This window comes from Pleurodeles waltl, chromosome 3_1 (genome assembly GCF_031143425.1).
Source record: "Pleurodeles waltl isolate 20211129_DDA chromosome 3_1, aPleWal1.hap1.20221129, whole genome shotgun sequence".
Classification (NCBI taxonomy): Eukaryota; Metazoa; Chordata; class Amphibia; order Caudata; family Salamandridae; genus Pleurodeles; species Pleurodeles waltl.
Genome location: NC_090440.1, coordinates 1,106,952,709 through 1,106,979,930, shown reverse-complemented (window position 1 = coordinate 1,106,979,930; position 27,222 = coordinate 1,106,952,709). Strand labels below are relative to the sequence as shown.

The 27,222-nt window shown below is 45.4% G+C and overlaps 1 protein-coding gene across 5 annotated transcripts in view; it reads left to right on the top strand.

Moving 5' to 3' along the window:
- The window catches only part of USP28 (ubiquitin specific peptidase 28), a 427,404-nt gene extending 402,715 nt beyond the window's left edge, over positions 1-24,689 (top strand). For 4 of the 5 annotated variants that reach the window (XR_011201488.1, XM_069224386.1, XM_069224385.1 and 1 more), the window contains one exon: positions 23,759-24,689. Coding sequence is in view for 4 of the 5 variants with exons in the window: in XM_069224386.1 (XP_069080487.1) it covers positions 23,759-23,934 (176 nt within the window). In the remaining variant the exon portion in view is untranslated. The remainder of the gene's footprint in view (positions 1-23,758) is intronic. The other variant, XM_069224384.1, reaches the window with a different exon arrangement.
- The last annotated feature ends 2,533 nt before the right edge of the window (positions 24,690-27,222 follow it).

Here is a 27,222-nt window from a genome sequence, read left to right as displayed (position 1 = left end):
CCTTCATCCTTCCACTCAGTCTTGTGAGGAAGTTGCAGTGGCATCATTCAAAACGTCAGGTGTCTTCTGACTGTTAGGCAGTCCCACATCTGGGCTTGGTGTACCCATAGTATCCTGGGTTATGCTTGATCCTGTAGCAGATAGTGACTTTCTACTAGGCATTTTTTCAAATTTTCCTAGATGCTGCCAGCTCTTTGTGGAATGTATTTGGACCTCACAGAGCTGCAAGGGCCCTCTTTTGGAATTCCTCTGGCGGTCCCTCTATTGGAATTCCTCTGGCAGTCCCTCTCCCAACTACCTCATTAGGTGTTGTTACCAGACCTTTACCAACGCCCCATCAGGTATTGTTCCCAAACCTGTACCAAAGCCCCACTAGGTATTATTCCTAGACCTTTACCAATGCCGGACCAACCTTCGACTCCGGCCCCAGGTTCCTCACCAGTTCTTCCTGTGCCAGTGCAGCCTCGAGTACTCTGCATCATGATCTAATCATGATGCTGGTTTCTAACCCCAATGGGTAGAGGTAAATTAAGGTAAGGGTGAATTTAGAGTTATGGGATTGGTAGAGATAAATGGAGTGTTAGCGTGATGTTTAGGAATTAGGGGTGAGTAGAAGTAAAGGGAAGTAAGGGCACATTTTTAATTATGGGTAGGTTAGAGGTAAAGGGGAAAAGGGTTATTCTAGAGTTTAGAGGTGGGTAGAGGTAAAGGGAGGTACAGGTGACATTAGGATTGAGGTTTATTGTTAAGGGGTCGGTAGAGGTAAAGGATTAAAAAAAAAAAAGATGAGGCATGGAGGTATCACCGCCCCAAAGCACATCTATGTATTATATATAGATGTCTCTCTCTCTCTCTTTGTGTCTCTCTCTCTCTCACTTTGTGTCTCTCTCTCTCTCTGTGTCTCTCTCTCTCTCTCTCTCTCTCTCTCTCTCTGTGTGTGTGTGTGTGTGTATATATATATATATATATATATGTTCGATGGCATGTGTAGCTGCAGATTCACATGCTGTGCACTGTTCCTGCCATCTAGTGTTGGGCTCGGAGTGTTACAAGTTGTTTTTCTTCGAAGAAGTCTTTTCGAGTCATGGGACCGAGTGACTCCTCCCTTTCGGCTCCATTGCGCTGGGCGTCGACTCCATCTTAGATTGTTTACTTTCCGCCATCGGGTTCGGACGTGTTCCTCTTTGCTCCGTAATTCGAATCGGGAAAACTTAGGAAAGCATCGAAATCCGTCGGTATTGTTTGCGTTCTGGTCCGGTTTAGTATCATCACATCGGCACCGACAATACCGCTTCGGCGGCCCTTCGGGGCTTCCGCACTTATCCAAGGCCTGGTCGGCCCGACCACACCCGTCGTCGAAGACTCATGGACCGGAACCCCTTCCGTTTTCTGTCCGAAGTGTCACGCCAAGTATCCTTATACAGACCAGCATCGGGTCTGTAACCTGTGTTTATCGCCCAAACACAGAGAGGATACTTGTGAGGCCTGCAAAGCGTTTCGATCCAAGAAGACCTTAAGAGATCGACGTGCAAGATGGTTACAGATGGCGTTGAAGCCGACACAACACCTCGACGTCGAGGAAGAAGAAATGAGAATATCTATTCAGGGTTCGGACTCTGATGACTCCGGGGATCGACCATCGACAGCGGCACAAAAAGTGAGTACACCTGACCCGTCCCACACCCAAGGTCAGATATAAAAAAAACACAAGGCCTCGGGGACGCCACTGCCGGAAGGCCATGGCTCGACCCACAGAAAAGACGGTGACCAAGTAACATCGGCACCGAAGAAGGCCAAAATATTGCCAAAGAGTTCTGACTCGGGTCGAGAAACCGGCACAGAAAAGAGTCGGCATCGAGTGGTCGAGTCGAGCAAACCTCGAAAAAGCCTCTCGGAACCGAGACCGACAGTTTCCATCGGAGTTTCGGTAATGAAAAAAACGGCTTCGGAGCTGAAAAAGACTTCCTACAGGGAAGAGCAAGGGCTCTCTCTACAGCTCAAGGAAAGGCACAGATTCGAGCAGGAACTGGATTTGGAAGAGCTTGACCAAACTCAGCAAAGGCTACAAATCTCGAGAGAGACAGGGAAAATATAAACTATCCCTCCACTCAAGTTCAAAAGAAAGCTGGCTTTTCAGGACACTGAGATGCAACCAAAATCCAAGGTGGTTAGAGAAAAGTCACCACCACCACATTTCTCACCACAAACGTCACCACTTCAATCACCGCAGTTGTCACCAGTGGGTACACCAATGGCACAATCACCCACACATACTGGAATGACACAGGACGATGCGGACCCCTGGGATCTATATGGCCCACCAGTTTCGGACAACAGTCCAGAGTGTTATCCAACAAAACCCTTCACCTCAGAGGACAGCACGCCCTACATGCAGGTACTGGCCAGAGCAGCAACATTTCACAATGTAACTATGCACTCGGAACCAGTGGAGGATGACTTTCTGTTTAACACTCTGTCATCCACGCATGCATCGTACCAAAGCTTGCCAATGTTACCGGGCATGCTTAAACATGCACAACAGGTTTTCCAGGAACCAGTAAAAGGGAGTCATCACGCCAATGTTCGAGAAAAGATATAAACCGCCCCCGTCAGACCCTGTGTTTATTACACAACAGCTCACTCCGGACTCGGTAGGGGGGCTGCAAGATAACGGGTAAATTCACAGTCATCTGGGGATGCCCCACCCCCTGATAAGGAAAGCCGTAAGTGCGGCAGGTAAAAGAGTGGAATCGCAAGTGGCCAATCAATGGCATATTGCCAACTCACAAGCCCTCCTTGCCCGCTACGACAGAGCACATTGGGACGAGATGCAAGACATCATCCAACATCTGCCCAAAGAACATAAAAAATTTGCCCAACAAGTGGTGGAAGAAGGACAGGCCATATCAAACAACCAGATCCGTTCTGCACTAGACTGCTGATACAGCGGCACGGACTGTCAATACAGCAGTCACAATTAGAAGGCATGCATGGCTGCGAAGTTCTGGTTTTAAACCAGAGATACAGCAGGCGATATTGAACATGCCGTTCAATCAACATCAGTTATTCAGGCCGGAGGTGAACACCGCAATAGAAAAAATGAAAACGAACACAGCCAAAGCCAGGGGCACGCTCTACTCCTCTCAATACAGGGGAACATTTAGGAAACCACAGTTTAAGGGAGGGTTTAGACACCAACCCTCAGAACCATCCACTTCCCAAACAAAACCCACTTACCAGTCCCAGTACCAGAGAGGGGGGTTTTGTGGTTCCTACAGAGGACAGTTCCCAAAAGGAAGAGGGAAATTTCAGCCTGCCCAGCAAACCCCTAGCAGCAAGCAGTGACTTCAATGTCACACCTCCCCAACACATATCACCAGTGGGGGGGGAGATTAACAAAATACCACAACAATTGGGCACACATTACCACGGACACATGGGTTCTATCAATTATCCCACATGGTTACTGCATAGAGTTCACAAGATTCCCTCCAGATGTTCCCCCAAGAACGCACAAAATGTCAATACAACACGACCTATTACAAATAGAGGTCCAAGCCCTACTAGCAAAACAAGCTATAGAACTGGTACCTTATCACCAGAAAGGAACAGGGGTTTACTCCCTGTATTTCCTTATCCCAAAGAAAGACAAAACGTTAAGGCCTATTCAAGATCTCAGAACGTTAAATCTCTTCATCAAATCAGATCATTTCCACATGGTAACACTACAGGACGTGGTTCCCTTATTAAAACAAAAAGAATACATGGCAACACTGGATCTAAAAGATGCGTATTTTCACATACCCATTCATCCATCTCGCAGGAAATACCTCAGGTTTGTAATACAAGGCAAACATTACCAATTCAAAGTGTTGCCATTCGGAATAACAACAGCACCCAGGGTATTTACAAAATGCCTAGCTGTAGTAGCAGCTCATATAAGGTGACATCACATGCATGTATTCCCGTGTCTAGACGATGGGCTAATAAAAGTCAATACTCAACAACAATGTCAAATTCACACGCAGTATGTAATAGATACTCTACACAAACTAGGGTTTTCTATAAATTACCAACCATCCCAAATACAGCAGTACTTGGGAGCAACACACAAAAAGCAATCGCCACTCCAAGTCCACAAAGAGTTCAATCGTTTCAAAATATAAGATCAAGCATACAGCCAAACCAACAATACACGGTCCGGTTTGTAATGAAACTACTAGGCATGATGTCCTCATGCATAGCTATTGTCCCAAACGCAAGACTACACATGCGGCCCTCACAACAGTGCCTAGCAACACAATGGATGCAGGTACAGGGTCAACTCCAAGATCTAGTGTTGATAGACCGCCAAACACACTCTTCGCTTCAATGGTGGAACCCTGTAAATTTAAACAAAGGGCGGCCTTTTCAAGACCCAGTGCCTCATGCCATTATCACATCAGACGCCTCCATGATTGGGTGGGGAGCACACCTCAACAATCACAGCATACAAGGTCAATGGGACAGTCCACATAAACAACTTCACATAAATCACTTAGAACCTCTAGCAGTCTTTCTGGTACCGAAAGCCTTTCAGCCCCTTCTAGTCCACAAACACATTCTTGTCAAGACAGACAATATGACAACAGTGTATTATCTAAACAAACAGGGGGGGACACACTCGCCACAACTGTATCTCCTAGCACAAAAAATTTGGCATTGGGCAATTCAAAACAACATTCGCCTGATAGCACAATATATACCAGGTATTCACAATCAGTTAGCCGACAATCTCAGTCGAGATCACCAGCAAAGTCACAAGTGGGAAATACATCCCCAGATACTATAAGATTAGTTCTACCGCTGGGGGACACCAAACATAGATCTGTTTGCAACAAAACGCAAAATGCCAAAACTTCGCGTCCAGGTACCCACACCCTCAGTCCAAGGGCAATGCTCTATGGATCAGCTGGTCAGGGATATTTGCTTATGCTTTTCCCCCTCTCTCGCTCATTCCTTTCCTGGTCAACAAACTGAGTCAAAACAAACTCAAACTAATACTCATAGCACCAACGTGGGCTCGCCAACCGTGGTGCACCACACTGTTGGACTTCTCGGTAGTACCGCACATCAAACTGCCAAACAGACCAGATCTGTTAACACAACACAAACAACAGATCAGACACCCGAATCCAGCATCGCTCAACCTAGCAATCTGGCTCCTGAAGTCTTAGAATTTGGATATCTAAACCTTTCAAATGAGTGTTTGGAGGTCATTAAACAAGCAAGAAACCGACAACAAGGCATTGTTATGCTAATAAATGGAAAAGATTTGTTTTCTACTGCCAGGCAAATCAAATTACACCGCCAAACGCCTCCATACAAAACATTGTAAGTTATTTACTACACTTACAAAAATCAAATTCGGCCTTTCTTCCATAAAAATCCATCTCACTGCAGTATCTGCTTCTCTGCAGATTAAACATACAAAATTGCTTTTTAGAATCCCAGTTATTAAAGCCTTTATGGAAGGACTAAAAAGAATCATACCTCCAAGGACACCACCAGTACCTTCGTGGAATCTTAATATTGTACTTAGACGACTCATGGGGCCACCATTTGAACCCATGCATTCTTGTCAAATCCAATTCTTGACTTGGAAAGTAGCCTTTCTAATAGCTATCATTTCACTACGAAGAGTTAGCGAAATACAGGCGTTTACTATCCAAGAACCCTTTATACAAATACACAAACATAAAGTGGTTCTCCGTACAAATCCACAATTTTTACCAAAAGTCATATCACCGTTTCATCTAAACCAAATAGTTGAACTCCCAGTCTTCTTTCCACAACCAGACTCAGTAGCTGAAGGGGCACTGCATACATTAGACATAAAAAGATCGCTACTGTATTACATAGACAGAACAAAAGCATTTCGTAAAACAAAGCAATTGTTCGTAGCTTCCCAAAAACCCCATGCAGGTAACCCTATATTCAAACAGGGCATAGCCAGATGTATAGTCAAATGCGTTCAGACTTGTTACCTTAAAGCTAAAAGAAAATTACCCATTACACCAAGGGCACACTCCACTAGAAAGAAAGGTGCCACAATGGCTTTTTTAGGTAATATACCAATGACAGAGATTTGTAAGGCAGCCACCTGGTCTACACCTCGCACATTTACTAAGCATTACTTTGTAGATGTGTTAGTAACACAACAAGCCACAATAGGTCAGGCTGTATTAAGAACATTATTTCAAACAATTTCAACTCCTACAGGCTGACCACCGCTTTTGGGAGCATTACTGCTTTGTAGTCTATGCACAGCATGTGTATCTGCAGCTACACATGCCATAGAACGGAAAATGTCACTTACCCAGTGTACATCTGTTCGTGGCATGTTTCGCTGCAGATTCACATGCTCCCTCCCACCTCCCTGGTAGCCTGTGGCCGTTTTAGTTGTATGTAAATTGTATATATGTAAATTAATATTAATATTCCTTTACTACACACTATGTACATACATATCTACTCCATTGCATAGGCATCTTTAATATCTTTACTTTAACAACTCCTACCTCACCCTATGCGGGGAAAACAATCTAAGATGGAGTCGACGCCCATGTGCAATGGAGCCGAAAGGGAGGAGTCACTCGGTCCCGTGACTCGAAAAGACTTCTTCGAAGACGAGCCCAACACTAGATGGCAGGAACAGTGCACAGCATGTGAATCTGCAGCGCAACATGCCACAAACAGATGTACACTGGGTAAGTGACATTTTCCATATATATACTGAAATTTAATTGGGTAAAAATGTATCTTAAGATGTAACATCTTAAACTTAAAAAAACAAAGAAATTGAAGGGACGTGGCCAGCAAGATGGCCGACCGGTTGTGTTGAGCCCAAGCTCCCGACTTTGTTATCCTGAGACATCCTGGTGACCCCACAGATCATGTGACCCTCTTACTCAGATGTACAGTAAACGTCGGCACATAGCACTGTGGGGCCTAGTGGCGGTGTACCAACATGGCAGCCTAGATGTGAACGGGGCCCGGATTGTTAAGGTGAGCGTACTGCAGATGGAGTAAGTACACAGTGTGTTGCTGCGATGAGCCCTTGCCTTTTGTTGTTTCCCCAGTGTACCCGGTGTTGGAGTCGGCAGTCTTGGGGTCATCGGCGCCAGAGCGGAGCACAGGGAAGAGATACTGACTGTGAGATTAGCTCTCCACTCGCTGCGGACCCACTTAGGCATCGCTACACAAGAGATCTGGGCTGCAGGGCTGGTTGGCTGGCCCGCTGCAATGTGGTTGCGCTGACAGAGAGATTTGCGGCTTCCGCCCTTAGCGGTGTACACTCCGCATTGACTCTTGGCAGGGACAGTGGAGATGGGTCTCCCTCCTGCCCTAGACAATCTGTTTTTTGGTGGTTTTTGGAGGCTGCCTTTGGAGGTGCGGCATCAGCAGCAGAAAACTTCCTGTGGAACTCAGCCACCTAGCTCGCAGAGGTTACAAACTGCTCACCTTAGATACTTCCCTTGCAACAGCTGAGGTGGCTGCTGTGGGGGTTTGTTTATAGGAGCCTTTGGTGGGGGGGGGTCTGAAAGACACTTGAAGACTGTGGTTGGGGCCCACATGTGGTTTTTGAGCAAGTGACTGCTAGCCGGCACAGCTTGGAGGAGTCCCGCACTACGGGCCCCGGTTTGACCACACGAGGAGCAGGGACGTACAAGTGATTGAGGGGGCGAATCAGCAGCATGAGGGCCCCCAGAGAACCCATTGGTTGTTGACTTTGGCCTGAACCCTACCTGCATGGGGGCAGAATACCAGCGATTTATGGAAAGACTCCACCCAACTTCCCAGCGGTGCCTCTCCAGAAGGCAACTTTCCTCCTCAGGGAGCCACCACATGTTGGCTGACCATATTTCTTGGGTGAAGTGCCAAGGGGAGGGGGGGGACTCAGGCTTGGTTGACGGAGAGTCCCCTCCATCCATTGGCTGTGCGTATCGAGGATAGACCGACTGGAGTCTTTGCCCTGTGTGGAGAGCAGTATCTACACAACGGTGTGACTGTAGAGCACTGGGCCATAGGGGTGTTCACGACATAGCCTCTTCAGGGCTGGAGAAAATTGCCTTCACTGGGTATTAGGTACACTTGGTCGGGTACGAGGTGCAGTGGCCTACCCCTCACAGACAAACACCTTGTAACTCTCAACCTGTTTTGGCATTCCTTTTCGCTATGGGCAAAGACAAGGGAACAAGAGGCATGCAGTAAACGCAGATTGAACAGTTTACTGCCTCTGGGGCAGGCAGGGGCCCTCCAGTGGACACCGCCATGGAGCTGTGGCGCTCCAGAGCCCACAGCTTCCCAAATTTTGGCAACAATCGAGGTTTCAAGTTCCGTGGTTTAGGCAAAGGTTGAAACCATGATAGTAGATGTCAATCTCCTGAGGGCAGACCTGTGCCAAGTTGCAGAATGATCAATTAAAATGTAACAACAGGTACCCCGAATGCAGGAAGAACTCTCCAAATTAAAAACTGCAGTGGCCAAACATGAATCCTGTGCTCATCAACTTGAAGTCAGAGCAGAAGACGCGGAAGGGCGCTCCGGTATATGCAACCCCAGGTTTTTGGGCTTCCCCGAGGGTGCACATGTGGGGGGAGCCCCAGAGACGTTCCTAGAATATTGGATCCGAACAGCACTCCCAAATGCGGAGCTTCCGCAGTTTTTAGTAGTAGAAGGGGCTCATAGGGTATTGGCCGAGCCATCCCCTCTGGGAAGTCCCTCCAGAACTGTCATTGCTAAGCTTGTCAGTTACAGAGATTGTGACATTATCCTGCATGAGGTGCGCTAAACTGTGACCCTGTATACAGAATCACACCAGTCGCATATTCCCGACTACAAATGCGCAGTTAAGCAACTGAGGCCATTGCTAAAAGCAATGGGACTTACCTATATGCTGCTGTACCCGGCGAAACTGAAGGTACTACATTAGGCTTGCTTGCACTTTTTTACCTCACCGGAAGCACCAGGGACTGGCTGGAAATCCGGGGAAGTATTGTATTTCGGCCAAGTTCCCATCAGAGCATCTGTGGGGGCTCAGAGCCGCAGGTGGAACACCCCAGCTCCGAGAGGAAAAAGCAGGCAGAGGCAATGCGCAGGTTCTGGCACATGAGTGGTGGTTCGCCCTAAGGGAACCTTGGACTTGAAGCAGCAGCACCTGGAGAGAGTTGCCGCCAGGGCATTCGTGGATTCTGTCACCTCTGCTACGTCCTCACAAACTGATTCCGAGGTGGCAGATGACACACAGCACCTAGATTCTGACAATGAATTGCCTTAGAGAAAGACCCCGCCAGAGTCAGACGGAATGCAGACATAATTATTTAATTTAGAGGCGCCGTACCACAGATATCACCTGTAGGAAAGTGCCACTGTAGGCATGGGTTTTTTAATGCAAATTAAGATATTACCGTATCTAACCATAATGTCACTTTAACCTATGGGTTTTTCAGAGTTTTTTTTAATGCAAAGTAATACATCTGATTGAGACTTCTAACTGCAGATTCCTTACCTTTGAGTTCCCTGGCGTCTGCTTCGAATCCGGAATTTTTTGCTGAGCAATACCCTGCATGCGCTGTCGGGTGGCGTCGTTGGAGCTGTCTGTGACATCACGGTCATCTATAAAGGCACCACCCCGGCGCACGTACGTCTGTTCTTTTCCTTCCACACGAGGTCCAGGATCGAGCTACCCTCTGCTTTTTTTGGCAGGCATTTTTCCAACTTTTTGTCAAAGATTTTTTCGTATGTGGGAGATGGCCTCTAGGAAGACTAGGTTAAAGCTGTGTGGTGCATGTCATCGCGCAGTGTCGGTGACCAACCCTCACCAGGTATGTCTTTGGTGCCTCGACAGAGACCACAACTCAAAGTTGTGTTACGACTGCCGGGCCATGGCCCGAAAGCCCTGAGAGAATAGTCTCTGAAGCTCATGGCGGCCTGGCAGTCTGCATCGTTTGGTGCGACTCCTAGGAGGTCACGGTCAAAGAGGAGGTTGCGGGATGGTACCAGGAGCCCCAAGGACTTCAACTTTGCTACACCCATCGGCCGATGAGGCGACTCGGGAATGTTGACGTTCTGCTCACGGTTCCGGAGAGACGATGTCAGGGCTGACTTCGCATCTCAACACCCCCTACCCCCCCATCCGGGAGCCAGAGCGACCCCGCTCAATTTTAGGAACTTTACGAAGCCATGCTCCTCGTATTTGAACGGGATCCCCCAGCTGGTGAGTCTTTGGATGCCAGCATCTTCGACCTCTGCGCCGTTGGGGATCCAATATCAGATCTGGATCGACGCAGGTACGACAGTCAACCTCCTCCAGCGTCGGTCCTGACGTTGACACTCCCTCCACCTCTGGTGCCCACCGGTGGTGCGAGCCCCATCCTCATTCCATATGATCTGGAGCCAGAACGACGACGTATGATTCAGATTCCAACTTCAGCGGCGCTGTCACAGCCCAGATCAGTGCCTGAGGCTTATTTCAAACAGCTAGGCACAGGTGAGGAATAGGAGGGGTCTGAGGACCCTTTAAAAAATGGATTGGAGCAGGATTGGTATGAGACTCTAGGGAAAGCCAGTGGACTGGATACTTCTCCAGATACTGGCATGCTCTCACCTCCTTCTGTGGATATGGAGGAGGGAGCTTCATACGCCATGGTGGTGTGTAGAGCAGCCGAGGTATTGAACCTAGAGTTGCCTACAGTGCCGGTCAGGACTAACATCCTAAAAGAGGTGCCTCAGCCGGCGGTTTCCACATTGAAACCAATGTTGGCCTTCAACGAAGCCCTCACTGATGTCCTGCTGGGGACGTGGTCCAAACCCAGCACAGGGGCTCCTATAAATAAGACAATAATTGACCAGCTCCGACTGACCCTAGTTTCCTCACCCAACACCCCACCTCAGAGAGCTTGGTGGTCCAGGCCTCCACTTATCATGGAGCCTTCCCTTCTGCTCCTCCTTATAGGGAATACAAGAGCCTGGATCAGCTTGGTAAGAAGATGTTTTCTTCCTCCAGCCTGGCGCTAAGGTCCGTAAACACCTCATGCCTATTGGGCAGTTTTTCCCATACTTTATGGTATACAGTGGCACAGGTGCTGCCCCGGGTCCCAGAGGGTGTGCGATACACTCTCACTCAAGCCATCAAAGATGGGAGAGACGCAGCCAAGTTTACGATTCGGTGTGGTTTGGACATGACCCACTCACTGGGCAGGGCGGTTTCATCGACAGTGGCCCTTCGACGCCACGCCTGGCTTCGTACTTCTGGCTTTTTGGGGTATGTTCAGACAAACCTCATGGACATGCCCTTCCATGACTCACACCTTTTTGGAGAAAAGGCAGACTCTGTGCTTGAGGGACTCAAGGACTCTCTGCTATGGCCAGGTTCTTGGGCCTCATGGCACCAGCTCAGCAGTATGCCTTTCGCCCCTTTCGAGGCTTTACAAGGGGTGGGGTACCACGCCACCCTCAAATCAGCCACCGTCCTCCATCATCTCAGCATCGAGTGCGAGGACAAGGTTGTTGTACCTTTAGACCCGAGGGTCTGGCCAGAGGTCAGCAACCACCAAGCCCCCCTCCTCCACCACGCCTAAGTCATCCTAGTGTGATTCTGCATGACCCCACACGTCCAGTTAGAGGCAGGATTCATTTTAATCTCCCTCACTTGCGGTCCATAGCATTGAACAAATGGGTCTTGCAGATCATACAGAAAGGCTATTCCCTCTTCTTCCAGTCTTTCCCTCCCTCTGTGCCTCCATTAAAAGAACAGCCGATGGAGGATTACTTAATTTTGCTCTGCGAGGCTCTCTTGGCCAAGGGAGCTATAAGAAGGGTCCCAATGTTAGAAGTAGCCAGTGGTTGATATTCCAGCTACTTTCTGATTCCCAAAAAGAACATTCTGGATTTGCAGGACATCAGTCTGTTCCTCAAAAAGGAGAAATTCAAGATGCTCACTCTTGCTCAGATCTTGTCTGCCCCAGACCAAGGAGACTGGACTTGCAGGATGCGTATTTTCATATTCTCATCCTGCCACCCACAAACGTTACTTGCCGTTCAAGGTAGGCCTCGAGCACTTTGAATTTACCATGCTCCCCTTTGGTCTCGCCAGTGCCCCTCAGGTGTTCACCAAGGTGATGGTGGTGGTAGCAGCTCATCTGCGCAGGTTCGGGGTGTCAGTCTTCCCCTACCTCAAAGACTGGCTGTTGAAGGCTTCTACACCCCGGCGCTCATCAACCACCATCAGACTACAGTAGACCTCCTGCATTCGCTGGGGTTCACTATAAATGTGCCGAAGTCACACCTGACTCCCTCTCAGAAGCTCCCTTTCTTCGGAGCCATTCTGGACATAGTGCTGTTTTGGGCTTATCCTCCCGAGCAGCGACTCCAGGATATTCAGGTTATGATACCAATCTTTTGGCCTCTATCCTGGATTTCATTGAGACAGACTCTGAGGCTGTTGGTACTCATGGCCTCCTGCAACCTGTCAGTCAAGCATGCCAGATGGCATGTGAGGGCTCTGCAGTTGGACCTGAAGTTACAGTGGGTGCAGCATCAGGGGCATCTTACAGACACGGTTCAAATCTCGGAGGGAACTGCAAAAGGCCTGCAGTGGTGGTTAGTGAACTGCGATTGGGTCAGAGGCAGACTCCTCTCCCTTCTGCAGCCAGATCTCACAGAAGTGACATCCGTCACTTCTGGGATGGGGCGGAGATAAGAGGCCTCTGGTGTCCGGCGGAATCCGGAATCCATATCAATTTACAGGACCTCCGGGCGATCCGACTGGCATTGAAAGCATTTCTTCCCGTTGTAAAAGGGAAGATAGCGGAGGTGTTCATGGACAACACCACTGCAATGTTGTATTCCAACAAGCAGGGCGGTGTGGGGCCGTGGACCCTTTGTCTGGAGGCTCTGCACGTCTGGACATGGCTGGAACTCCAGGGCATAACCCTGGTGGTTCACCACCTGGCAAGTTCTCTGAACGCCAGGGCGGATGAACTCAGCCGTCGATGCCGATCGGATAACGAATGGTATCTCCCTCCGGAGGTGGCACAAGGACTCTTTCAACAGTGGGGAGAGCCTTGGTTAGATCTGTTTGCCTCCGCAGAGAACGCGCAATGTCAGCTGTAATGCTTGTTGGAGTTTCCAAGGTGGCAATCGCTCAGCAACGCTTTTTTGACATAAGTTCAGGCCTCGTGTATGCTTTTCTGCCCAGAGTTATCAAGAAGATCAAGAATGACTGGACCCAAGTAATCTTACTGGCTCCGGATTGGGCACGGAGAGTCTGGTATCCCGAGCTTCTGAAAATGAGCATTGATCCTCCGATCAGGCTGCCCCTTCGGGAGGATCTTCTGTTGCAGCAGCAGGGGAGGGTTTTCCAGCCGAACCTGTCAACTCTGCGCCTTCATGGGTGGCTGCAGTGTATGGCTTTTGACCTTCCTCCTGAAGTCTGTAAAGTTATTTTGGCAGCCAGACGTCCCTCTGCTAAAACGGTATACGCCTGCCGTTGGAAACACTTTGTATATTATTGTACAGAAACGTCTATTGAGCTTCATTCTGCTTCTCTTTCTGATATCTTTCTCTTCATACCATCTCTTGCCCAGCAGGGTTCTGCCTTGGGCGCTCTCAAGGGCAATCTTTCTGCTTTATCGGCATTCCTTCGGCTGCCTGATCAGCCTTCACTTTTCAAATCTCCTATTGTACATCGATTTCTCAAAGGGATTGTACATTTGTTTCCCCCTATGCCCTTTGTTATGCCCCAGTGGGACTCACATCTGGTCCTCACATTTCTTATGTGTGCTTCCATCGAGCCCTTACACAACTGTCCCCTCCGGCTGCTCACCATCAAGACAGCCTTCTTAGTGGCAATAACATCTACCAGGAGGGTGAGTGAGATGCAGGCGCTTTCATCTAAGCCATTGTATCTCACCATATTTTCAGACAAGGTGGTTCTCAGAACTGGTGCCTCTTTCCTTCTCAAGGTGGTGACCCCATTTCATCTGGGTCATAACATCACTCTGCCTACCTTCTTTGCTCCACCACATCCCTCTAAGGAAGAGGAGCGAATCCACCAGCTGGACCCAAAAAGAGTGTTGTCATTCTACCTTGACCGCACAAAAGAGTTACGGGTGGATGACCAACTCTTTGTAGGGTACGTGGGAGCAAAGAAGGGTCAGTCAGTGCAGAAACAAACCATTTCGCACTGGATCATTCTCTGCATTAAGATCTGCTATTCATTGGCCAGGAAGCAGCTTCCTGAGGGCTCACTCTACCAGGGGCAAAGCTGCTACCAGTACGCTAGCTCGGGTGTACCAGTCCTGGATATCTGCCAGGCCGCAATATGGGCAGCCTTGCACAAGTTTCCAAACCATTACTGCCTGGACAATACAGGACTTTTTAGTGTAAAGGAGATATATCCGCAGCCGTCTGCCACAAAGTTATGGCTTGGGTATCTATTCAAAGATAAAGAATCTGCAGCTAGAAGTCTCTATCAGATGAACAAGTAATTTACCTTCAGTAATGCATTATCTGATAGAGACTCGGTCTAGCTGCAGATTCCTTACACCCACCTGTTGCGTGGGCTCTCATTATTCTAAATGAGACTACTGGATTTCTAGGCAGCAGGATCGATAATGGTGTGGGGGACTGAGTCTGACCCACGTGTAAGGAACTCTGTCACCCTAAATCCGGTTGTTGCTCCGGCTAACTAGCAGTGCCTCATTTCTCCCACGGGGAAGAAATGATTGGGCAGCCGAGCGCATGACATCTTAGGAACTTCTCAGGGAAGTCGTGGTCACTCAGATCCAAACCAACTCTCTCATTCACAATATGGTCTCATATACAAATGACAAAGACAGTATAAGTTTTATATAATGTTTTAATAAAACGACTGTATTTTAGATATTAAGGCGTGAGCCGCAATAACCAGAACAATACAACATAGTAGGATTGATATAGTAACCAGGATAGTAAAACATAGAAATAAAGCTATCATAATTCCTAACCGTTTCTACTCTCCCTCTGCTTGTTCTATTTAGAGCACAGCATGTTAAGCTTTCAGCTTGCCTTTCTGTATCACTAGGGAGACGGACACACTCATACCTGAGCAAAGGCCTGTGATCTGGTTCAGCATCTGCAACGAGGCAGTCAGCGTCTAGTTGTGGTTCCCTGGTCGGAATCTCCCTCTTCATGTATTGGGACAAGGAAGTGATTTTATAACTAACATGTCATCGTGTTCACAAAATGTTCCTGCGCAGGAATGGCAAGTCTAGACTCCTACCACGTCTATCGGCAATGTACCAGACTGTATCCTTGACTAAAGCACAGAGTGAATATGTTATGAAGAACTCCAGTGCTGAAGTAGGCAAAACAGTGTGATATGAATAAAAAACAACACCGTGGAGCTGGCTATTCTGTAAAATAACAGTACGAAGCCTAATAGAAAGCATTTAGAGTAAAGTGCACAGAGGCTCTAAGCTGTTAACAAATGAATAAAATATATTTAGGGCAAAGTGCACAGAGGCCTAAGGCCTGAAGCTAATGCGCAAAATATACGTAAAACTGACCACACTACACACCTATGCCTCCCCTCTCTGCAAATATGTCTAGTAGGGTTAGGGTTTAGCCCATTTAGGGCCCTAGTTTTGCACAGACAAACTGTTGGCTCTATCCATGTCTCTGAGCTTCTGACATGGGAGTTCGTGGGCAAAAGAACGGACATACGTGTGCCGGGTGTTGCCTTTATAGACGACAGTGATGTCACAGACGGCTCCAAGTACGCCACCCAACGGTGCACGCAGGGTATTGCTCAACAGAAAAATTCCAGATTTGAAGCTGACACGGGGGTATTCAAAGGTAAAGAATCTGCAGCTAGATAGTCTCTCTACCATATAGTGCGTTACCGAAGATAAGTAACTTGTTCTTTATTACCAGGCCTGCAGACAGGTCCTGAGACCAACGCCCTGCTTGTGCCCAACCCCCCTGCTACATACAAGCCATGGACAGCAAGCTGTTGGGTGGGTGATTTGGCACAGGCCCTGCATCCAACTCCCAGCTGGTAAGAGGGTTGGGCACAGGGCCTGGCAGTCAAAACGCCCTGTGAGTGCGCACAGCTGACTGTGATGTTACAATATAAAGGGTGTCATTTTAAGTAAGGCAGACCTGACTTTGTCAACAGGCCAGAACCCCAACATATAAAAAGGGGGCCTATTGTCTTTGCAAAGGGGGGCAGCATATCAACATATATAAGGCAAGCCTATCATGTTTGTCAAAAAATCACTGATATTTATAATCAAATCTATATTTCATTATTCACACTGTGCAGTTTGTAATACAAGTGATTGTCTTAATAAAAATGCAGTAGTTTTATTGAAATAAAATCAACATTTTTGTGGGTTTTTGTTGTTGTTTTTAGCAGTTTTCAATCTACAAGTTGCAGCCATAGAACCAGCCACAAGGAGACTCTGCACTTAAGGTGAAGAGCATAGAGCTGCAGCTAGGACTGCTTTGGTTTAAACAAAAATTTGATAACCTGTCCTGGGGTTATCAATTTAATTATCATAAGAAATACTGTTGTTTTTCTTTTTATATCGTTAGGTGGCTGCTATGCTCCCTGTAGCCCCCCTTCCCCACAACATTTAAGAAAGGTTTGGTGGTGCCATTGCATCTTTTAGGGACTCCACAAGACTCCAAAAGTATATTTAAAAATACCTTGCAAGGCCTTAAGGGGTACTCCTTTCTAGAACAGGAGACTGAGTCCTAAGATGGCTGATGCCTCAGCTTTATTGATGTGGTGACAGCCAATCATATCTAACCTTCACAACGTGAAATATACAAAGTTTTTTGAGCCTTCATTTCTCCAAAACTACTGAACAGATTTACACCAAATCACAATCACAAAAAACACACATTCTGGACAAACATACTTTCTGCTAAATTTGATGTGATTCAGTTTAGTGGTTTTGGCTGTAGCTGTGTCTAATTTTGCTGTGGAAAAATGAAAGGGCAAAACTCCTTTTAGGACCCCTACCCCTTTTTCTCTGCCCCTGCTCAGCAGATCACCATGAAACTTTCAGGTTAGTAGCTGAAGTGGAAGAATATTTTTTTTTTAAAGAATTCCTAAAGATTTGTGAAATGGCGCCAAAGTTATAGGCAGATCCAGAAAATGCATTACATGTTATATATATATATAAAAAAAATTACCTAGTGCCGATTGCCACTAGATAGTGATAATTAGGACCCAGTTTCTTTAGAAAAAGCATTTTTTTAGTTGCCTATATCTTTGGCAAATTCTTTTGGAAAGTTTCATGAAGGTTCGTCAAGCGGTGCCAGTCACGTCAGCTGCTGCATGGAAAGTGTTGGGGGGGATCCGGGTGGGGGGAGGTGAGAAAACAGGGGGCGGGGGTGTCCCAGAACATATTTTCTCCATTTATTTTTCCATAGAGATTTTGAGCAGTGAAAGTGCCGAAATTACCTGACGGAATTTCACCAAACTTGCCAGACAGGTAGGTCCTGGTCCAGAAAATGAAAAATGTATATGTATGTATATATATATATATATATATATATATATATATATATATATATATATATATATATAAAGTTGCGGCTGCCATTTTATCGACCAGCTGGGGTATGGATTTTCAGTGAGAAATGGATCGAATGGTCAGGGTAGAGGTACTCTGACCCCATGCGGATAACGATTGGGTATGTGAGGGACCCATTATGAGTTTAAAAAGGTTAAAGCCCCCCCGCCCCCTTTTTCTTTTTTAACGAGAAAGGGTTTGTGACGCCATTGTGGCGCTCTACGCAGCCCTCATGAATCGTTGCAGTGGGATCGTAAATCCTGCTGATAAAAGGAATATGTATATGTATATATATATATATATATGTATATATATATATAATAGAAATTCACTGAAAAAAACAAAGGTTACAGGGACATTATAGTTAGGAAATAGAATTAAAAATAAATATAGAAATGTAAAGCTTAGTTATGTTCGATGGCATTCTGAGGCTGTAGATACACATGCTGTGCATAAGTCTGAGATCTGGTGTTGGGCTTGGAGTGTTGCAAGTTGTTTTTGTTCAAAGAATCTTTTCACATCACTAGATTGAGTGACTCCTCCTCATGGTGATCGTGTTGTACAGTTTATTGTTATCGACTGGAGTGTCATTGACTGGAGTGTGGTGGAGAGGAGTGTCATCAAGTGTCATTGAGTGGTATAGAGTTCACCAGAGTCTTGAAGTGTGTAGTTGGACCAGTGGAATTCAGTTGAGTAGTGGTGTATGGTTCAGTGTGGTCGAGTGTAGTGTTGTGCAGTACAGTGGCGGAGAGTCTAGTACAGTGTAGTGTTGTACAGTGCAGTATCATTACTTGTGAGAACACAGTGCATGGAACAGTGGCGAGGTATAGTTAGTGTTGTCTGGTTAGCAGGCGTTGTCTTTTTTAGTGAATTTTCAAGGTTTTTTTAAATTCTGTTTTCTATCTACAACATCCCTGAAGCCTTTGTTTTTTTTAATGACCTTACATTAATAGAACTCCTACAGGCACCGAAACCCATGCCTTTGGCCTCAGGGCCTGGCTGCGGCTAAGCCTTGTGGTCAACCCACCACATGCAGCCAAGCCAGGAGGGGTGCATGCAGCCCCCCTCCCCTGGCTGATTTTGGCCCCAAGCCTCAATACCCATTTTATATATCGGTCGGGCCCTGGGACTGAACACGGCCCGGGGAGGGCTGCTGCCCAGCCCCTCTCCCCATTCTGCATATTGTCAGGGCCCCGGTGGATGTGGTCCCCAGCGACAAAATTGGCTCGGGTGGGCACACGGCCCCCTCTCCATGTTGTATTTTGGCTCGGCCACAGGGGATGGGGTCACCAGGGTAGAAATCTGCTTGGGGATGGGGGCCATGCGGGACCCCCTCCCCCCAATTATATCAGTATACATCCCTCGGGACGTGGCCCACCCAAGGGGATTATGGTAAATAAATGTGGCAGCCCACGCTTGTTTTATTATTATTTTTTATTTTTTTTATTTTACCATGCATTAATGGATCATTTACAAATTCACAGTAAAAATAAAATTAAAAAGCGTTTTTGGCCCCAGGTGAGGTCTCTCTGGGTCCTCACCACCAGTCATAGTGGGTCAGGGTATTTCTACCCTGCCCCCTTTTCTTCTTTTTTTAATGTTTTTTCGTGGGACTCTGCTGAGTCCCAAGATGGCTGCCAGCACTTCCTGGTTGAAATGCTGGAAGCCAATCTGATCTCACCATGAGATCTGTCGAATCCACAGAGGATCCGCATCTCTAGCTACATCCATCTTTTTACTTTAATGACTCTAAAACAACTGAACGGGTTGAGACCAAATTACTAAAAGCTCGCTTTTTGGGACAACATCTAGTTTTCTGCCAAATTTGATGTTATTCTGAAAAGCGGTTTGGGTTGTAGTTGTGTTTACAGTCCCCAGTTTTGGAGGGGGGATACTCCAGTGAGCACCACTACATAAAGGCAGCAGTCAGGAGCAAGATTCGTCTGCAACGAATTCAAAACGCCTCCGCCCGCCTCATCCTCAACATACTCCGCAACAACCACATCTCCGCACACCTGAGACACCTGCACTGGCTTCCCGTCATCAAAAGGATCACCTTCCGTCTCCTCACCCACGCACACAAAGCCCTCCACAACAAGGGACCAGAATACCTCAACCGTCGCCTCAGCTTCTACGCTCCCACCCGTCTTCTCCGCTCCACTAGCCTCGCTCTCGCCGCCGTCCCTTGCATCCGCCGCTCCACAGTGGGTGGGAGGTCCTTCTCCTACCTGGCGGCCAAGACTTGGAATACCCTCCCCACCATCCTCAGGACCACCCAGGACCACTCCACATTCCTGAGACTTCTCAAGACCTAGCTCTTCGAGCAGCAGTAACCCCCTCCCCCTAGCTGCCAACCCCCACCCATCACCATCTGCGGATGAGGTGCACAACCAGACATGCGTAAGGATAAGACTGGCCTGTCGATAGTCAAAGGCCTAGAATAGGCCTCCACATGAACAGGGCCAACCTCAAGAAAGGCCAGTTCAGTATGGATAGAAGAAGGAGCCTGTTGACAAATAGGGGAATCAGCTGATAAAGACAATTGCTTGACTGTGGCCTCAAGGCCAAGGGGACAGACATGCCTGAACTAGAGATTCAAAACATGCCTAAGCACAATATAGCAAGCAGCATCAGAATGACTCGCTGAGGGATCAGACAGTTATATGTATATATAATGAATATCAGATTTTAAAACCTGCAATGCGGAGTAAAGGCATGTGTCGTAAAGGCCTGTGTGGTATTGCAATTTGTTGTAATGCCTGTGTGTAAAGGCCCCTTTTGTATTGTCTGATATTCATCTGCTGAGGTGGACATAAGGGAGACTCTACTTCCATCAGAGAGCCAGTTCCACATCAGCCTTTTAGAGCTTCAGTTGATTTGCCTGTCCCTGAAAGTCTTCCTACCAACCATCAAGGGAAGACAGGTTACAGGTCCTAATAGACAACACAACAGTTATGAACTGTAACAAGCAAGGTGATTTGGGTTCCTGTGTCCTATGCCAGATAGCTCTACATCTCTGCAGTTGACTGAACCAGCAGACCTTTTAGGTAGCCAGCCACCCTGGGTGCCAAAGTAGTCGGGCTGCGCTGACATCAGCTCATGACCCAGGATTTGCATCATGCTCCACCAGTTGACGTCTGCCTGTGGCAAGACACTTTTCTCCTGTATGCATTCCAGATGATACTTCTCCTGCCTTGAGTTCTGAGGAAAGGCGGGACTGATTGGCCGAAGTCATCCTACTAGCCTCTTACTTGTCCAGGAGAGTGTAGTCCCCAAAGCATTTGAGTATTTGGCCTCTTATTTGGCTTCCCCTTCAGGACTTATTGTCTCTGCAAGAGGGAAGGGTCCTACTTCGAGTCGCCACAGGCTACACCTCCATGTGGTGAGAATAAGCAACAACAATTGATTTCTTTTGTCCTGCTGTCTGAAGTGTTTTTATCATTATTACCGTGAGATACCGGTCTTCGAAATCCATCTATGCTGGGCACTGGGAAAAGCTTGTTTCCTGGTGCTGGGTCTGATGTATTGTTGTTTGTTTTGTGTTTGGCCCAACATGGCCTTGCAGTTGGCCGATTTACAAGTTCCTTTTCAGCATTACATATTTGCTTTATTGGCCCTGCCTTCTGCTTAAATCACTGATTGTAATGCCTGACCCATGTTTCCTTCAAAGTCATTTGTCATGCTGCAGTGGGGTCTTAGTGTAGTCTTTTTGTTCCTTATGCGCGTGCCATTTGAGCCTATGCACAGTTGCTTGGAATGGCTTTTGACGTTCAAGACAGTTTTTCTTATTGCCATCTTTCTGTATGCTACATGAGTGAACTACAGATGTAGTTGACCCACTTAGAAGTACCTTTTCAGCTTCATACATTTGCCTTCTAAGCTTTGCTTTCTGTTTAAATCTCTGGTGGTTATGCCTAACACATTTGTAGTCTAAAGTAATTTGTCATGCCTCAGTGGGGTCTTAGCCTAGTTCTGTCGTTTCTTATGCACATGGCAATTTTGCTGATGCACGGTTGCTTGCAATGGCTTTTGACGATCAAGGCAGTCTTTTTTTATTGCCATCATTTCTGCATTAGTGAAGTAGTACTACAATAACGTCTGCCAAATGTACTAAATATAGTGAATTTATAATACACATTACAGCTCGGTCATACCTTGAGGTGACAATCAGTAAAAAAAAAAAAAGCCATTTAGCCACCCAGTCTAAAAGGGCACAAGGTCGTCTGTCCTACCTTCAAAGTCCCCTACTCCCTCAAGCCTTTAGAGGAAAGTTTACAACAATGGAGTCAATGTTACTCCTTCTGTGAAAATTAGGTATTATGCCCACCTATAAATTGGGCCAGTGGAACATGAACATCGCTGAGATAGTTCTCAATAGTGACAGAGTCCCCTCTCTGCCGAACTCTAAATCAGCCGCTAGCTTCTAAGCCAGCCAGGTTCTTTGTGTCTTGACCTCCACTCCTTTAGCTTGTCAGTCACTCATAAAACGTTAACTTTAAAAAGTGCTGATATTTTAGTCATTTTGGGAGAGAGAATTTATTCTACATATATTTAGGAATGTTTTTGGAAGTTTATGCAAAATAAAATACATTCTATATCATCAGAATAGTGTTATAAAGACATGTATTAATGAGAAATACCATTGTACTGCTATTGTTGTATAGAGGACCCTTTTTGGGAGGAAAGAAGCTAATATGAAAATCTGAATTAGCAATAAATGTTCATCTATAACAAGGAATTAATTTTGTTCGGGAGAACATGCGCTTTAACTCCCTAACCCAAACTTATTTTAGAACTAATCCTGACCTTTACCCCATCCCTTGCAGTAACCCTAACTTTAACTCAAATGTTAACCCAACTCCTAATCCTTTTCCCAGCCCGCAACCTGACTTTTATTTGTGCACTAAATGTATCGCTGTCCAAAAGTCTTTACATGATTCTAAACCTATTCTCAACCATTAATCACCACGCTTTAATCAGTTTCCCTTTAGTCTAAACAAAATTAATTTATCCCACACATTATTTACATGTAACCCAAACATAATTGTCAGTCTCTTCTTTACTGTAACCTTATCAGTGTGCTCATGATTAGCTACTTTAAAATACTTAATGTTTTTTTATGACAATAACAAAAACATTGTCGTATTACAATATGTTTTTGTTATGGCAGGCGTAAATGGAAGTGCATTTTTCCTCTAGCTTTAGTCTGGATTATTTTTGTTCTTAAAAGTCTTAATACCCATATTACCCTTTTAAGATGGCAAACCAAATTATCAGTCGATTTAAGCAAAAGCAAGACTAAGTTTGACTCTCCATTAAATCTATTGTGTTTGTACTTTTGTTTTGCGAAATGCACCACATTTAGGAAGAAGTCTCATTGTCTAAGCTTATAGCCGTGGTTTTTCATTTGCATGCTTAATCATCCTTTAGTAAGCGTGCTACTATAATTACATAAGACCGTGAAAACTACAGACGTTTTGATTTTTTTTTTTTTTTTCATTCACACGTAGAAACTGCAGGGCGTCAGATATTTAATACCTTTGGCGAAAAGTTGGTTACCAATTTAGCATTAAAACACGAAAACAAATTGGTAGCAAGCTGATTTTGTTTGTGAAGCTTAACAGTTTATAAACACCTCCTACTATTTCTTAAAGTATAGTTTCCAGTGTAGTACTGAAGTAACATTTGTTGACTTTAGATTAACTAATCGTTGATGAAAATACCTCTGTGCCATGTTTGCCACTGGGCCAGCTTTCTATTGTACAGTACACAGTAAAGTATTTCCTCTTTTCCTTGGAACTGCCCTCTGCAGTTACATTAAGTGGGTTCTTTGATGAAGCTAAAATGGCGCTTATGGTAGAAGCAATCATCTGATTTCTCTCACCCAGTTCCTGACAAACACAGATGAACAGCAGTTGACAGCTTGAATCTGTCATTCTCTAAAGGGCAGAAGTGAAAGTGTTTTGTAGAATTTTCTTTGGTACTTCTTGAGGTACTTGTCTGCTCAGATATTTCTATTTCTGCTCCTTTCCTGATCATTTTTTTTCATGAGCCCTTATGATTTTGGAATGTCGTCATTCTGTAGAATTATGTCCACAGGTAAATTTTTCATGTTTTAATTCACCTATCCATTCCTTTTGCTTCTACAGAGAACTCACAGATGAAGCTCGGAGAGTTCTTGCCGAGGCTTTTGGACTGCTCAGCTGAAATCATCGTTTTGAAGGAGCCTCCAAAGATCCGTCCAAATTCTCCCTACGACTTGTGCAGTCGTTTTGCCGCTGTCATGGAATCGATTCACGGCAACTCAGCAGTCACTGTTACTTGATGATGCATAATGATGGGATAGCTCCTGTCTGCACTGTTACACCCTCCTATCCCTCATCTCTGTCACGGACCTAAACAGCGGAGTCCACGAAGACTATCCACAATTACAGTGACTCTTGAATGTATTTTCTAACCATGCTCGGTTGCTGGAAGGACACAAAGAAGAGAATTGATGCACCTTTTTAACAATACTATTATGAAAACGATTATCCTGTGAAGGGCAGAAACCACTCAGAATACGTCCACTGTTTCAAATGTTAAAATTTGCTGTTTAACTGTTAAGGTAAAAAAGCCATTCAAGCACAATGCATATCGGATGGGTAAAAATGGTTCCCATGTGGACAAACGTCGTTAAAGGACTGCTAACTAGGTGTGTTGGTAGCTTTTCTACCTGGAGCTAGCCAAAGATCCAACTTTAACTCTAAGCACCTCTTTCCACTGTCTATATACTATGTACATATATGCAGTATTCTTTTACCTTGGTGAAATTATTTATCGATTTTCAGGTATCTCAGAAGATGAGGCCGTGAGGTAGGGCATGGGGACATATTTTCATGTTTTCAGCCAGCTTGTGTAATATCAGTTTTTATAAAAAAGCAGGTTTTGCCAACAATTTGTGCAATCTGTTCGGATGGTATACAATTAATTAAATACCAATTTAACATTTTAACCACAGGGGTTGCATCTGATCTATCTTTTTATTTTGCTCTGACCACATTTATGTAAATAAATGAGCTGTTTGACTCATAGAAACAGTCCAAATGTGTAAGCGCTTTGAATTGGCACAAAAACATTCTGATGTAGGTTTTTCCTAAACAACATTTATAGCATAATTTATCAAAAGTAAGTTTCTCTTCATGTTTCTCATACGTGTGCATGTGGCTGCTTGCATATATTGTACTCCAAAAGGTGCCTTTTTTTTCTTCAGAAAGGTTGTTCCTGCCTTAATCACAAGGTTCAGTTACGAGTTGATTATAGACTCTAATTATCTTATTGACATTAAACTTTAACTCCACGAACAAGAAAATGTAAATTAAGAAGGAAGGGTGGTAAACAGAAGAGTCATAAGCTAGTCATAGAAGCTGAGCAGATTCTGTTGAATGTGAAGAGTGAAGTGTAAACTACTCCAAACCACTGAAGTCAGATACCAGAAGGTCCACCCTTGAATGGGCTCTACGAATAGTTGGAATGGTTTGAAGAACAAAGTCTGAATGAGCAGTAAGGAATATGCCAATTGAAATTAGTTGGAAGGAAAGTGTGGGGCAAGGTTTGCCCTTGTACAAATTCATAGGAATTTAGAGACCCCATATAGGCAAAGGGGAACCTATGCATGTGCCAACCTGATGCTTTGGGATTTGATTGCTGCATGTAAGCCCCTGCATTTTAATCAGTTGATGTTTGGCTGTGGCGAATTGGTCAAGCCCAAGATATAAGGTATATCTGTAGTCCAGGCATAAAGCAAGCACTGTGGATAATGTGTTTTTGGGAAAGCTTGTGGGTAAGAATAGGATAATTTTACATTGGGTCATTAGGCACAAGAAATACATTGCCTGCAAGATAGATTGTTGTTGAAGACCAAACATGAGTTGCAAACTGTGACAACTGGGGTAGGAGCAGTCCTCATTTCGGTTGACCACTTAATTTCAGTGGAGCCTCCAAGTATAAGAATCACAGACTTGTCAGAGTTTAATTTCATTCAGATAAAATCGATTAATCCGAGACCACCTCAAGGCATTCTCAGAAACCTAGTTGCATTGATTCCATACGTTGTCTAAGTGTATGAGTTTGGGATCATTTGCTTAGCAAAAGAAAAACTTTTGAAACACAGTGGGTGCGTTCTCCAGGTAAGATGCAAGCTATGCACAAATACTGCATTTTCCCTTATAAGAGCCACTTGGGGTAATAAACTGTATTGAACATCGAGGAGGGACGAAGGCACTAGTGTCACAGTAGTCTGCTGAAGTTAAATAACAGGCTCAGTCTCGTGCGGCGAACAGAAGTTGGCTTGGATATGATGAGGATTCTTTTGTGTTCCAGAAATTGTGAGTTTGCAAGACTGACTACACAATCAATAATTTTCATAGGAAAAGTGTGTAACATGCAAGGGTTATGATTTTTGCAAGCTTAGGGTTTGCCACTGGGTTTCTTTTAAAAAGGCACAACTGTTTTTTGGGTTTTTTTTTTTTTCAATTATTTTTAGGTGCCATTGCTGATGGCAGAAAATAGTTTGAGATGTTGAAGGATGGGTGAAATGTTATCCTTTATGAGCTTTATTAATTTCACCTTTCAAAAGGGGAGTCAGTGTTGATAGATTTCATCAAATGAAAGTACAAATAAAGTCAATTTTGAACCACTTATATCACTTAGCCACCCCTTTTCACGGTATGTAGTTCCCTCCTTCCCCACCACCCATTTATAAGTTAAGTTTTTTTTACTGAGCCATTTTGAATCCTCCTCCAACCAAACATCCAATTTCCTTTCCGTTTTATGTTTGAATTTCTATTAGTAAATATTGCCACCTGACTTGGTTTCGATTTTGCCACAGTGTGTGCTTTGTTTGAGACTATGCTCTGATTTCTCTGTATGTGGCTGCTTTTTCCTACTACTCCCCTTCCACATGGGCATTTGTACAGTCTTCTGGACTCGTTGTCTCAAAATATAGCTTTCCAGATTTGTCTGAAAGCTCATACTGTGTTCACGATGGAATACATAGGCCAGCTGGCACACTGCCAATGTCTGGCTGGATTATTCTCTAATATTCTTTGGTGGCACTGGTGTGAGAAGTTGGGACTAACATTGTCAAGCGGCATAGGCTCTTAAAGTGAGCTCTTTCAAGGGATCCTCAGTAACAATCATAAGCACTGGATGGACCGCCCGCGTATGGGATCCTGGAGCTTTTATTTTTTAGCTTTTCATTTGAAAAGCCGACTTTACTCATTTAAAAAAAATGGCTGTCCATTTAAATGCCAAATTCCGTTTTTTTTATTCAAAATCTAGCCAATTTAAAAAGGAAAGAGTCATCAAACAAACTAGGTGACCTTCACAAATCTTTTCAAAAGGGAATTTAAGGGAAGAGAAGGACTGTAGCTAAATGTGCTGCTGCGATTTGGGACCGACACTGCAGCTTTAGGGAATCCCAATTCAACACTATCTTATCATGCCCTATCAGAGGCAGTTGCACCAGTTCTGTTTCCGCATGCCTGGTGCCAAGACTCTGAAGCACTGACTTGATTTTTTTCTTTTTCCACTCTGGAAGATTTCCAAACATTCATCCGATAATGCCACTACC